The sequence below is a fragment of the Leptidea sinapis genome, chromosome 15, assembly GCF_905404315.1.
Source record: "Leptidea sinapis chromosome 15, ilLepSina1.1, whole genome shotgun sequence".
Taxonomy (NCBI): Eukaryota; Metazoa; Arthropoda; class Insecta; order Lepidoptera; family Pieridae; genus Leptidea; species Leptidea sinapis.
The window spans coordinates 11,057,969-11,073,369 of NC_066279.1; the positions used below are offsets into that span (position 1 = coordinate 11,057,969).

A 15,401-nucleotide genomic window follows, 5' to 3' on the forward strand; every position below is an offset into this window, starting at 1 on the left:
AGAATATATTAAGAGGCAACAGTCAATATTGTGTTAATCTAAAAGTTTTTCTCTAAATCTTTTTCTTTAGGATCTAAGTTAAGGGGGGTATACATTGTCCGGGTATACATATAAAACTGAAAACAAAATTTTATGAACGATGCGACTCGAAGCCGCGAACCTCTCGCGTTCCGTGCGAGCGCTCTTTCCACTGAGCCAACCGTTCGAGTGACGTAACGTTTATAAAATCTTAATAAATAAATAAATCAACTCTCAGGTTGTGGCTTCATGTACAGGTTCTGCTCTACTTGAAATTGACTTGAGAAGTCGCTCTTGCAAATCTAAACATTTTGTTGTCTTTAATGTGATAACCCTCACTTCTGGGATTGTTTATTTGTGTAATTAATCCCAGAAATGAGGGTTATCATTTTATATACATAACAAATTGTCCGAGTATACTCGTTACCGATATCATACAGTGAAAACCCCGCTTTAGAAATAACGCTAATATAAAATAATAAAAGTGCGCCCTCTTGTGCAGCACAGAATCGTATTATTATTGGCATATTGCATTATAATAAATAAATACTGAAAATAAATTAGGCGTGCGGTGTCCATGTCAGTTTATTATTATTTTTGACCTAATAATATTGTATAGAACAGAGTATTTCAGCCAACCCGTAAATATGGAGGCAATTATAGTTTTATATAATCGATAAAGTATTAGGTATATGCTAAATAATAATAATAATAGTGACACACTTTTTACACAAATTCTTAAAAACCTTGCCCTAAGCATAGCCTGTACTATGGGTACAAGACAACGATATATTTAATACAATATACTTACTTAAACATACATATAATCCATGACTCGACAATTACATACATATTCACAACAAACATACATATTCATCATATAAATGATTGCAACTACCGGGATTCGAACTCGGCTAATAATAAAGTGCCGAACCTCTAGCTAATAATAAAGTAGATTCACAGATTGTAATTACCCTTTGCTTTTAAAACACTTGCATGTACTTTTTTAACGCTATCAACCACCGTACATTATATAAATAAAAACACATTCATAGCCCAAATATCTTTTTATATTCATATACATAGATAAATCACTTTACTGTAACGATTCAAAAATAACTTAAAACAAATTAACAAAACACCGTTCATTAACAATTTTTCACAATTGTATTTGAAGATATTTACAGTTATGCAACTTCTATTATACCTATTATGACTATTAATAATAATAGCTTCAAATATATTATAACTTAACCATTCATCACGTTTTTCTTGCTAGAGATCGAATTTTTTCCCTACCATCAAAATACATAGGGATTCGATGTTAGGGTCAACTTCACTCGCTTTGCGCTGATCGTCTATCAGAGTCAGGGAGAGTCAGATCGAAATAAAGAAAATCGATGTTCGGCAAGAAAACATGATAATATGGTAAGCAACAATACATTTGAAGTTCCTGGTAAAGTCGAAATCCTCAGTTTCATCTGGCAAGCTGCTACGTCTTGTTTTTTCTACAAGAACAATATTTACTATGGTAACCATAAAATCATAAATTTAAACTGTCAAAATATTTAAACACAAAGTTAGTTTTACCAGAAAAAAAAAAGTTTTTTAAAAGAGTAAGATTATATTATATTAATCAAACAATATAGAAGGAGTTCTAACTTTGCAGAACTAAAAAGAATATTTAATTGATCTCAAACTCAATAAACATTTATCAAACCAAATATGTGATGATGGTATGATCACCGAAGCCTCTCTTGTAACACCAGAGGAATCACAAAGGCGTTGCCTACCTCATAGCTACGAACATACTTTATTTTTTATTATGAATTCGATAACCGAAAACACATTGGTACAACCCATTGCGCCGCCGTGGATTAAAGTTGAAAGATATATTACGATATACCTTATAATTTTATAGGAGATATTATGCTTAGATTTATACGTCTACAATCTTTATCTAAGATCTTTATACAATAAGTGATAAGCGGTTCTAGTGCGGCCCTGTAGCGGCAACACTCCCTATATGCGTATTTTGGCTCCGCCATTTTTAGCGTATGTTTGGTCTGCTACTCTTTATAATGTCTGTGCCGAAATCATCATTGTGAGATAAAACCCATTGAACAGAAGCACACAAATATATTAAAACATTGTGTCCATATTGTTTAATAAGGCAGCGCTCCTGTAATTCCTCGGGAATCACAGTCGGGAGCGATCACTTATCATCAGGTGACCCGTACGCTCGTTTGTACTCCTCTTCCATAAAAAAGAACAAGCTAGTTTTACTAGCTACTCGTATTTAAAAAGGTTATTTTTTTTCAAAAAAAAAAAATCAGTTTATAAAACTAAATTACCTTAGCGTGATGTTAAACTAATTTAAAGTCTATTAAGTTTTCAATAGATTCTGTTAAGTAGCAGAATTCTGCAAAATCTAATCACGCTTCTTGAGCCGATGCGTTTAAGGAGTGCGCTAAGTAATCTATTTTAATTGAAAAAGACATTATTAGTAATTATGATATTCCCGAAAGCATTTTAAACACAAACCAGGCTTTTTTATGCACAGGGGACAGTGAAATATTGTGGCCTTACGGACATTTCGTTTCTTTAAACAATTTCTGCAATCTTTCCTTTTACTTTTTCCTTTATCATTTTTGGGTAAACATTCCGGCAAATGTATATTTGCTTCGCTTGAGACTTCAATTCTACTTTCTGTGGGGTGTGGCGAAATGTTATTACTAACAGATAATGTATTAACGTTTATGTTTAGTAAATTCTTTATTACTTCTATACGGAAATCTAAATACGATATGCCGTTATCACCAAATGCTTTTGCTTGTTCATTGAACATTTCGAAAGCATTTAATGCCATGGTTTGCATTACGTGTATGACAATATTTTTAAAGGCTGTTTTTTTAGATGGCGGGTAATATGACAAGATTTGATTCTCTCTATCACCACCCATCATGCTTTTCTTGTATTCGGCAAAAACTTTGGGTGCTTTTCGTAATCCCCCATGTTTATTAGTACATTCAATTATAGTAGCATGGTGCTCGGTAGAAATCATTAGTACATTCCTTACATTTTTATAATTAGTGATACAGACTCCCCTTGAATTATACCATGAAAGGAATGTACCTTTATTTAATTTCACCCGCGCTATTGATGAATTCCTTACTTTGTTATTCTTAAGCGTGCCTGTCAAATAAGTACGCTTCTCTAAAAGTTTTTCAGCTAATGACACACTGTTGTAATATTTGTCTGTATATAGTGAATGTCCCATATTAAATAAATCTTGCATAAGAAACAAAACTATTTTTTCAGAATGACCCTTTCCTCGAAGATCAGTGTCATGGGTGCCACTATACAAATACATTTTGTGAGTTATACCATAAGTGTCCGTTAAGACATATAATTTTACTCCATATCTGTGACCGTTCTCCCTAATAGTTAATTTTCTGTTTAAAATTTCGCTAATTGTTAAATTTTTAGGGGGTGCAACTAAATTTTTCATTAAACTGTTAAAATAGTTTATAACAGGTGTAGTAAATCGACTGTAATCTGACGTATATGTATTTGAATCTGTGAAACATAAGTTTTGATAGAGTATAAGAAAACGATCACGGGACATAAAGTTCTTGAAAGGTAAATCAAATAAAATATCTGTTTTCCAATAATCATTAAGTTTGTCCAAGCGTATATGTCCCATATGAAAAAGTAACGCTATAAAAATTCGTATTTCTTTTACTGTTGTGTGTTTCCAACTGTTTATTCTGCTGTGGGGTTGGTTGCAGGCTGCCAAAACACTCGTCGCGTTTGTATTAATACTATCCACGAGAGTAGTTATAAATAATGGGTTAAACATAATTTCAAAAAAATCTATAGGATTTTCTGCTTTGCCAATATTAAATTGACCAACACTGGTAAAAGGAAACTTATTGAGGGTGCCCGACGTCTTCCATTCTGCACATTCTTGTTCCCGGTAGTTCAACTCGCCAAGATCAACCTCAGAATCCGAGTCCGATTCTTCCGATGATGACGAAGCACTCCACGCCTTACCGTATCTTTATAGAAAAAAATATTATTGAACATAAAACAACAACTACTCGTATTTAACTCTTACCTCTTGCTCGTACAGTTAAATTTAAAAAAAAAGCTTATCTGTTATAATGTAATATTTTAGAAACAATAAAATAAAATCGTACATGATTTAAAACTGTGCCCGTTACATTTAAAGAACTTCTTTTTTTAAACTTTTATGGTAATTTTGGAAGAAAACATCTTTATTTTTAGCACAATTAAACTGTCAAAATTTCAGCTGTAATTTCACTTAGAATAGGGGTAATAACTTCACAAAATAGAACTAGTGAGTTATTGGTTTTATTATACATTTTCAATATGTGTCCATTCACGTCAATACATCGCTGAATTTGATGGAACCACTGATAAAAGCATTTTGCAGTTATCTTTTATTTTGGGGAATAAATAGAAATCGTAAGGTGGGATCGTAAGGTAAGGATGGGGGTATAGGGCAGGTGACCCAGTAATTCCACATGTAACGTCGCCAAATAGTCTATCGTTCGCCTGGCAGAGTGCGACGAGGCCTAGTCATGGTGAAGAAAGATCCTATTGCGACGTTGTTCTCCCGAACTTTTTCCAAGACAAGTGGCAAACAATTGTTAGTGTAGCACTCTACAGTAACTGTTTTGGATGCTCTAAATCATAACACCAGCTTTCGTCAATCTTAAGCATGTCGAACACATCATTTGGATCACCCCTGTTAAGTTTTTCAACCATTGCACGGCACCAATCAATATGTCGTAATTATTGGGCCTCACTCATATTATGATGTGTCCACCCGGCACAAAGCTTTCTGATCACAAAATTTTCACGGAGGTTACCATACTTATACCAATGCTTAAGCTTGTCAGAATCTACTGATAGGTCAATATTTTATCAGTGTCTATTACACGCCGCACAAATCTTATTGATGATATTGAGGCCATCCCTCACGCAGATCGACGTTGAGAATCGTACTGCCACGTTTAAACTCATTAAACCTGTTGTAAATAGTGGCACGAGATGAGGCTCCATCATTAAAACATATCATAGTGTATCATAACGTCATAAAAAAAATCATTGCACCAGCCTAGCGAAACTCTAAAAAAAGCCATTCACTCGATCGACATTGATAGATAAACAGATGACGGCTACTGTTCGCTTTCTAACTCAGCCGGATCATACTTCGCCATGCTGTAGTTATTATTATATCAAATTAATGTCAAACTACTTTGCTGCACGTTTCATGCTTAACTAAATTTCAATTTTTACTTAGGCAGTCCCGCCGTGGGTTACTCTGAAAATGTTTAGAACTGGCAAGTTAGAAACATTGCTAATGAGAACTTTTTTTGAATTTCAATTTTAGAACTCTTTGGTAACCTTACGTAGTATATTGCATTCATTTGTTTTTGTGAATTGGCGGCAAATCTAAAACTCTGGTCACACGTGAAAATGAACCTAACACGAGAAAATTTTTCGGTCAATGATTTATTATGACTTTCGTTGTGGGCTTACTCATCAACAAAGCTATGATAGGTTGCTATTAGCATTTCTTAATGAAGCCCCATCTTGTGCCACTATTTCCAATTGGTTAACGAGTTTAAGCGTGGACGTAGCAATCTCAATGATGATCCGTGTGAGGGACGTCCTTTCACAGCGACTACTGAAGATAGCATCAGTGCTGTGCGACGCATGATAGAGGAAGATAAGAGAGTGACCTATCAGCAGACGGCAAGCCTAGGCATTGGTATGAGTCAAGTTCAAAAAATATTACACGAACATTTAGGCATCAGGAAGCTTTGTACCACATGGATTCCCCATCCTTAAACCGACGACCAGAAACACCTTTGCATGGACTGGTGTCGCCAAATGTTAGATGAGTTCAACGGCGGTGACTCAAATGCTGTATTTAACATTGTCACAGGTAATGAAAGCTGGATATATTGCTACGAACCCGAAACCAAAAGACAATCAGCTCAGTGGGTGTTTCCTTTCGAGGATCGACCAACTAAGGTTAAGAAAGGAAGAAGTCAAGGAAAGAAGATGATTGCCTCATTCTTTGGTCGGAAAGGTCAAGTTTTTCGCGACAGGTGTGCTAGAAGATGGAAGGACAGTTACTGCAGACTGGTATGTCAATCGCTGTTTGCCTGTTGTCTTGGAAAAAATTCAACAGCAGCACCCTCGAAGCAGGATCCTCCTTCACCACGACAATGCTTCAGCGCACTCCGCAAAACGGACTGTTGAATATTTGACTATGGCAGGTGTCGAGATAATGAGTCATCCGCCATACAGTCCTGACCTGAAGCCCTGCGACTTTTATTTATTCCCAAGAACTAAAGATAAAATTCGAAGTATTCGCTTTACGAGCCCTGAAGAAGCGGTGAAAGCGTTCGCCATAGAAGAGACCCCTAAGGAAGAAAGGGCCCACTGCTTTTCTCAGTGGTTCCGTAATGCGACGATGTGTAGAGAGGGACGGAGATTACTTCGAAAAACAATACAAGTATTGGCAACTTTCTACATTAAGCCGTTTTTCATTTTCTTAACATTTTCGGGTACCTAGGTTTTTGGTAGTATGTACATCATCCTTGCATTGGACAATTTTTTCATGTTAATGCATACTGACCTGACACAGACGATATTCACGCCGCAATATACTCCTTGCCAAATCATAAAACATATGACAAAGGATTGGAATTCATACTGGTACTCAATAATATTGGAAGAGTTCTATTTTTTTGTAATTTTAAGCCTATTGTTTATTAAAATTTAAGTATTTTTATTCAAAATCACTTATTGGACGTCAAAACCCATTCAAAATAGGCTGCCTCAGACTTGAGAAGAACGGGCGCAAGAAACTCAGCGGGCTATTTTTTTAATAAACATATTGATTACATTGTAATACAAGAAACATTTATAATTTAAGAACCTGAGGGTGTCCGCTTCATTCCCAGTCTGTGGTATCATTAAGAAAATCGTTTATGTTATAATAACCTTTCCCACACAACTATTTTTTAACAATTCTTTAGAATTCCGTAACACATTTGTTTTGTGCATTTTCTGGGATCTTATTGTCAAAGCATATACATCGGCCAATAAAAGGCTTACTAACTCAACTTTACCGAGTTCTTCGTGTTAATATTATGATTGTCACAGTTTCTAGCAAATCCCTCAATGTGCTTATGAACATATTGAACCAAGAATATATTGAGAAGCAACAGTCAAAATGTATATTTCTTAAAATTATTCTCTTAATGAATTTTTAGGACCTAGGTTATAAATAGCGCAAATAGCTCTTCTGCAGCACAAAGATGGGATTAATATCGGCTGCACTGCCTCATAACAATATACTATACGACATAATACTATGAAAATAACTAAAGTATACTAGTCGCACCGTATCTATGACTATAAGTAAATAGTTTACGGCTATAAGCCTTTATTCCCATCCCAAGATTGTTTAGCAGTTTCTGACAAGTGAAAAGTGACAGTTGACATAAATCGCAATGACCGGCCGACGCGACGGGAGGACGATTGATAACTTACTCTTACTTAATATAAACAAAAGTACAAAACTAATTACCTGTCCTTATCTTTAAAGATAGATGATGATTCAGAAAAAACGTTTGTGGACATGGTAGGATCACCTTCACTGCTGTTTTAAAAATATATAAACTCGTCTTTAAATTGTACAGTAGGTATCTTACAACTAGCCAAGAATAATTTTAGTCTATCGACACGAAGGATACTGAAATCCGAATAGGTAGTCGAATACTCAGTGGGTAGTTTGTACTGATCACTGAATCACAAGTCAAAACCACAATCACAACTCGCAGAAATATAGGATCGATTTGTTTATTGTTTACAAATGTAGGGCTGCTACCTGCCAATTCTTTTTTTTTTAATTTATTTTATGGCACGAGATGCAAGCTCATTGGCCTGCCATTTCTTGATTTAGAGGGTTACCAGTATCAATAATAAGGTCTTAGATTTTAATTGAAGACAATGACAGCAGCAGTGTTATATAAAAAAATTCAGAGTAAGACATTCATTTCACAATCATTTCACCACTATTCTTATTAGATATATATTATTTACCCTCATGTATTTCCAGTTTGGTAACCTCGTAATCTTGAATCTACAGTCTACTGACTACTCACTACCACAGAATACTATTACAGCTCACTACAGTCTACACCATATCTACACTTGGGCCTTGCCATCTTGGACTTGACACTGACGGCTCCCCACTCCCCAGTTCTGTGCCCAGTCCCCTTTGTTACGTAATGGTAGGTTCAATTATCATTAAAGCAAAGATAATATAAACACTGAATATAGACTCTCGTTAGAGTAAAAGTGTTCTGTGGAATACAGGTTGAAACTCGTTAGATTAAAAGTGTTCTGTGGGTTGAAATCAAGCAATTCAAACATTACAATGAAGCAATCAAAGATTACAATAATTGTGTTCAATGCCAGCCTGGCGCAACTCTCTAATAAACTCGAATATGTATGGCACTGCACTAAAAATAATAGCGGCAAACGCTGTCTCGCTCTAACATATATTCGACTCTTTTGTTTGTTTTGGTTTGAGTGTCATGTGACATGTCATTCATTCAAAATATGAGTGACTGTTAACAATTTTTGTTACGAATTTTCGTTTTCTTTTACTTTATTCGTATATTATTCAGGGTAATGTGCTTAATTATTTATATAATAAATGTGTATCACTTTCTAAGCTATACCATGTAATAAAAATTGTGTAAAATATGTGGTTTAAAATCTGGCTGGTCAAATGGGAGTAAGAGAATTTTCATGGCTAAATTCATAAATGTAAGCACGTATGAACAAATAATAAGCCAATAAAGAATGCTTAAAGTGATTAAAAGTGATAGAGTATTGGTATAATTCATCTAGAGTAAAAATTATAATATTATAATCTATCTGTAGCGTTTGACACTTTTTCATCGATTGTCGATATTTTATTTTAAACTATTATTAAATTTATTTTTATTTATTTCATTTTTATGGTATCTATATTTTTGATAAATAAGTTTATTGATCTTAAAATAGTTTATAAGTTTATTAACCTTTAAAATCCTTTTCATTATATAATATTGTGGTCATGATGTGAAAAAAATATTTAAAGCCTAAAAATTTGGGTTCTGTTAATATGTATTCTGTTATAATTTCAGATTCAGGACCCACGCCTACGACTTTATTGCAACATCTGAAAAAGGAATACCAAGGACTGTCTTAACTGAAACTACAACGCAAAACAAAACTATTCATAAAATATTAATTATGTTAATTGTTTTTTTCTTTGAGAAAACTAAAAGCTTAGTTCCATATTACAACAAACAAAAGAGAACCTTAAATTATACATTATTTATATTAATTTATATATATAAATATTTATATTATTAGTTAATTATCGATAAAAATTATGGATTGATTCTAACCCTATATATTTATTATATTGGCAGCTCTGATATAACGTCATTAGTTGATTATGTTGATATCAAGATTTAGTGCAATACCAAAACAATTGACCAAAGAGTAAAATAATATATAGGGAAAAGAGAGCCCTCTGTACGCATTATGAGCTGTCTATTTGAAAACTAGTGCCATCTGGAGATAGGCCCCGAAAATAACTATAAATAAGCTCCAAATTATAAAATTCATTTTTAATGTTGTGACGCAATTAACTAACTCTACTTTTTAATGTAGGTATTGCAATTTTTTAACATGTTGAAATTGCGCGTAGAGTTAGATATTTAATTTTGTCACAACATAGAACATAAAGGCTGGATTTAGTAGTGCAAATATGCAAAATGGAACACGAGAGAACATGCGCAAACGCTAGAAGAAGCGCCATTTTATGATTATGACCAGTGGGCAGTGACACAACTAAAGAAAAGTTGAAAGGTTTCAAAGCGAGTGACATCTGACAAAGCTTTCATTTTCGGGCCGACTAACAGATGACACTACAGTCTTCTGAAAACGTCACTTTAAGGCGTCTGTCCCACCCCTGCAAGCGACATTTCTCAATATTTTGTATGGTACTCCGGACTCCCGTCTCTTGAACGTAGTGTTTAAATTCTCTTTGTTTAATTTATTGCAATTTCTTAATGAAATGTGAGGTTTTCTACCGACTCTACTAATATTAAGCAAATTAATATAACTATTAGTGTTAATAGTATTAATTAATATAATCTCTGCTCAAGTGTAACTAACCAAAAAAATAAATAATATTTACTATGGATATAATAATATGACATCATCATCTCGTTCTCGTAACTCGTTAGAGTAAAAGTGTTCTGTGTACATCATACAGATCATTACATTATAAAGATCGTCTGCTACATTTTCGTCTCAAATCACTTCGACATCGTAGAGAAATGCTTGACACCATGTTTCTGTACAAACTTATTAATGGAAATAATTCCATTAATAAGTTATCTAAGGGGCTATCTATAAAGATAGCCCCGATCTTTTATCTAAAATAACTATTAATATTCCTAGGAAATTACAAAGATTAAAGAAACCTCCTTTCAATATAAACGGAACTAAATCGAATTTGGGACAAAGCGCTCCACTATACCGATGCATGAAAAGTTACAATTCGATTCATAACATAGTCCCTGTTGGTATAGCAACCAAGAAAGGCAGAACTAAGGAAAGCTTAGAGATAGACATTTTCTCAAATTCTATAACACAATTTAAGAAATTGGCGGATGAGACTATAAAAAATCATCTTAGTTAGTAGGTAGTTAATTGAAATATGTAAAATATGAATTTAATAGAATTATTTAATTTTTAATAATTATTTGTTTTTGTTTGTTGTATTAATTTGAATTATTATTTGCTATAATAAATGTAATGAGCTTAATTTTATTTATTCTATTGTTAGTAAATAGTTTTTTTTTGTAACCTGTTATAAGTAAAAACTGTAGATTCATTTAATTATTATATTATTACTATAAAATTAATAATTTAATTATGTATGTATTATAATTTAATTTAATAGTGATTTAATTTTTAATCTAAGACATAATCGTGATTTAATTTTTAAAACAGAAATTTTTATTTTGTAATGTACTTGCTTTTTATATAAGAATGTTATTTGTGCCTATAATTGAGGTAGCACTCAATTTGTATTTTGGTCTATATATATATCATAGACAATCGCTCGCATCGCCGTAGCGGACGGACGTGTTTCGCGCACTATGCGTTAAAAGTTAAAACAAAATATGTGGTGTGTGGTCTAAGTAAAAAGAACATGGCGGGTGTTATTATTAACGAGTTTTTGACGTTTGTGCAAAACAAGATAGATGTTTTAGATGAGTTAAGCATCGTTCAGATCTGTGCTACAAATTTCACGGATTCTGAAGTAGAGAGTGGTAAAAGTGCACTATATAACGCATGTGGTGACGGCGTCAGAAATATTTAACGGAAAGGCGAAGATAGAAAAAAGAAAAACATAAAAGATGTTATAAAACTTTTAAAGGAAGTTGACCCCGATGCTCAACCAACTTTTGTCGCGAGGAATCTAAGTCGCCTGCCACCAGTGTCGTTCGATCATGTAGACGTAACTCGCTTACTTAAGGACATGTCCTTAATGAAAGCTGAAATGACAGATTTTAAGACAAAGTTCAGCCATGAGCTTGCGAATTTACGGATTTCTTTAGACTCGCATAAAGAGCGAGGTGTCAATACACCTCCGATAATGACGACCCCAGAAAAGGCGAAATATTTAACATCTCCGAATCCGCTACCGCTTGTGACTGCACCGCAACCTACAGGTGTACACGAAGTAATCACGCGGAGCTCGTATGCACCGACCTACCGAGACATCGTGTACAACAAGGAAGGCTCGCGCCAAGCAAAAAGGACCCGTACGCGTAATACTAGTTCGGGCGTAATCGGCGTAGCGGCGGACTGCACGCTTGTAAGCGACGCGGCGACGAAATCTAATGAGTCACCCGCAAACGATACTTCATTTAAAATTGTTGAATACAAGAAACGTAAATCTAAAATTGCAAATATGAGGGGAACATCTGTGGCTCAGTGTAAAATTCAGGTCGTAGATCCAGTATGCTGCATATATATCTCCCGCGCATTAAAAACTGTTTCCGAAACTGACATCAAGGAACACATTAACGATATGGGGGAGGAGTGTATTAGTGTTGAACGTCTTACTCAAAATAGGGAGACCTCTTTCAACCCATTTAAAGTTAAGATACATGCAAGTAAGATTAATACATTTTTGGACGTTATAAGGAACGACAGTTATATACTGCTTTAAGTAATAATAAATAATATGAATAGTAAGCCAACCAATATAACATTAGCTACGTTTAACTGCCGTTCTATAAAAAGATCTGCAGAACAAATAAAGAAGCTATCAGAGAACGTTGACATTCTGGCCTTGCAGGAGACTTGGCTCCTCCCACATGATTTAGGATTTGTGAACGGACTCAGTCAGCACTTCAGTTGTATTGCTAAATCAGCTGTGGATACCTCTACAGGAATTCTTAAGGGCCGACCGTATGGGGGACTTGCACTGATGTGGCGTAAGTCACTGTTTCCGAGTGTATCTATCATAGACTGTACCAGTGACAGATTGGCGGCCGTGCAAATTGATTTGGGCGGACGCCATATCCTTGTAATGACTGTCTATCTACCATTTGATGATGGTAATGAAGATTGTCTGGCAGACTTCATAGCTTGTTTGGGAAGTATTGAAGCCGTGATCAGTGACAGTGATATTGAAGCTATCTATGTGCTCGGTGACTTCAACGCACATTGTGGTACTAGATTCGGTAACGAGCTGCTTCCTTTCTGCACAGACTATTCACTCGTGTGCGTTGACACTGAGGTTCTGGCTACGGACACGTTTACACATATTAATGATAGATCACTGCGTGGTGACGGCTGCAGCGCGTGAAACAGTAATTTCCATTTTTGTGGATCTTGGAGTGTACTGGTCTGACCATTTTCCCCTTTTTATTAAGTCTGAAATGGATATACTTCCTCAAAAAATAACAATATCTATAGAAAATAAGACACTATCTGGAGTTCACTGGGGTAACAGAGACGTGAACGAAACCAATAGGTATAATATCCATTGTTGTGATAACCTGAGTGATATTAATTTATCTAGTAATTTTTTAAGCTGCCCATGTATTTTATGCCCATTTATTTTTATTAGACCGCTATTATGACAGTATTGTTAAGGTTTTATAAGACGCTGCCAAAAAGAGTGTGTGTCACGATGCACCCGTAAGACATAAGAAAGTTTTGGGATGGAACTACCACGTTCGTGAGAGTCACCAAAAAGCGAGATATTATTTCAAATACTGGCTATGCTGTGGTAAACCGCAAACTGGTGCGATTTTCGATAAAATGGCGGACGGTCGTAAGATTTTTAAAAATAAATTGAAGTGGTGCCAAAATAACGAGGACCAGATAAAGATGGATATTCTAGCCTCGCATCAGGCAGATAAAAACTTCGTAAAATTCTGGACGGCCACGAAACGTCTGAACTATAGATCAAATTTACCTGCGAGCGTTGATAAAGAGCATGAACCAGAACTCATTGCCGACTTATTTTCGCACCAATTCAAAGTGGACCCATTGTCTACTCGTAAAGCAGAATATGCCTCATCGCCTGGTAATGATAGTAGTACTGAATGTAAACCTCTTCGTTATTCATCGGACCATATAGCCAGTGTTACAACTAAAATGAAAAGGGGAAAGGCTCCAGGTTTTGATGGATTGAGCCTGGAACATATACTTTATGCAGGTGATAAAATTTATAGTAAATTGGCGGAGCTCTTTACCATTTGCATAAATACAGGTTACTTGCCAAAAACCTCATGAGAACTGTGGTGGTTCCTATCCCTAAAATTAAAACTGGCGATCTCTCCAGTCTCAAAAACTATAGGCCAATTTCGTTAGGTACAATTATAGGAAAAATACTGGAGAGATTAATTTACCCGGATGTAAACCGTAATTTAAGGATTGATGATGCGCAGTTTGGTTTTCGTCCCGGTCTCTCAACGGATTCTGCTATATTTGCTCTCAAATCGACAGTGTAGTAGCTACACACGTAGGGACACCGCTGTATACGCATGCTTCTTAGATCTGAGCCGAGCTTTTGATCTGGTAAACTACCAATTACTATGGCAAAAACTCACCTGGTCGAATGTACCGCAAAAAACTGTAGATCTGTTGAGATACTGGTACGAAAACTAAACAAATTATGTAAAATGGGGCGACGCCATCTCTAATGACTTTAGATTAGAGTGCGGCGTGCGTCAAGGAGGGTTAACCTCTCCGGACCTCTTTAGCCTTTATGTCAATGATCTGATTGTGGAACTTAGGAATGCCGGAGTTGGCTGTCATATAGGGAAAACGTGCGTGAATAACTTCAGCTACGCTGACGATATGGTGCTTTTAAGTCCCTCAATCAGAGGCCTCAGGAAACTGCTGGCTATCTGTGAAAAATATGCAGGGCAGCATGGCCTAAAATATAATGTAAAAAAAACACAAATGATGGTGTTTCCGGCTAAGAAAGGTCTGGAGAGAATTCCGATGGTCTTTTTAGACGGTGTTTCCATAGATAGAGTGGACCGATTCAGGTACTTGGGGCATATCCTAACTGAGAATTTGTGTGATAGCGAAGATATAGAACGCGAGCGGAGGGCTCTGGCTGTTCGATGCAATATGCTCGCACGCCGGTTTGCACGGTGCAGTCCTGAGGCGAAGCTGACACTATTTAGAGCATATTGTCAATGCTTTGGGTCAACTGCACGAAGCAGCATCAGAGTGCAGTATAATAATGCATACCGTATTCTGATGAGACTGCCCAAATATTGCAGTGCGTCGGGCATGTTTGCCGACGCCAGAGTCCCCGATTATTTCGCAGTGATAAGATCACGAGTTGCTGCTTTTTGGTCTCGCATTCGCGAATCCGAAAACGAAATTCTCAGTGTATGCTCTGAGCACCCAGAGAATCCTATACTCCATTACTGGCTTTGACATTAACCGGAAATAGTATTATCAGTTCATTACTTTTTGTACGAACCCCCCTTTGGGGCAATCTTAGTTTTAAGTTATTTAATTATTAAGTACTGTGATGTATACAATTTTATTTTTAAGTACATCTTATTCAATTTACTGTAATGGGTTTAAAATACCTGAAATAAATGACATATTATTATATATATATATTTTTTGCATGAATTAGTGTATACTTTGTTGGTGCAATAAATAAATAAATACACGTATCTATAATTTAATGTAATATGATGTTTAACAATTTTAAC

At 35.4% G+C, this 15,401-nt stretch overlaps 1 protein-coding gene across 1 annotated transcript; it reads right to left on the reverse strand.

Moving 5' to 3' along the window:
- Window positions 1-1,001: 1,001 nt before the first annotated feature.
- On the reverse strand, window positions 1,002-7,916 carry LOC126968447 (uncharacterized). Its single transcript, XM_050813470.1, has 2 exons — window positions 7,655-7,916; window positions 1,002-4,079 (listed from the first exon to the last, which is right to left on the reverse strand). Exons 1-2 carry the CDS (start codon window positions 7,705-7,707, stop codon window positions 2,522-2,524), a joined length of 1,611 nt encoding a protein of 536 aa, XP_050669427.1. The 5' UTR covers window positions 7,708-7,916; the 3' UTR covers window positions 1,002-2,521.
- Between the last annotated feature and the right edge of the window lie 7,485 nt (window positions 7,917-15,401).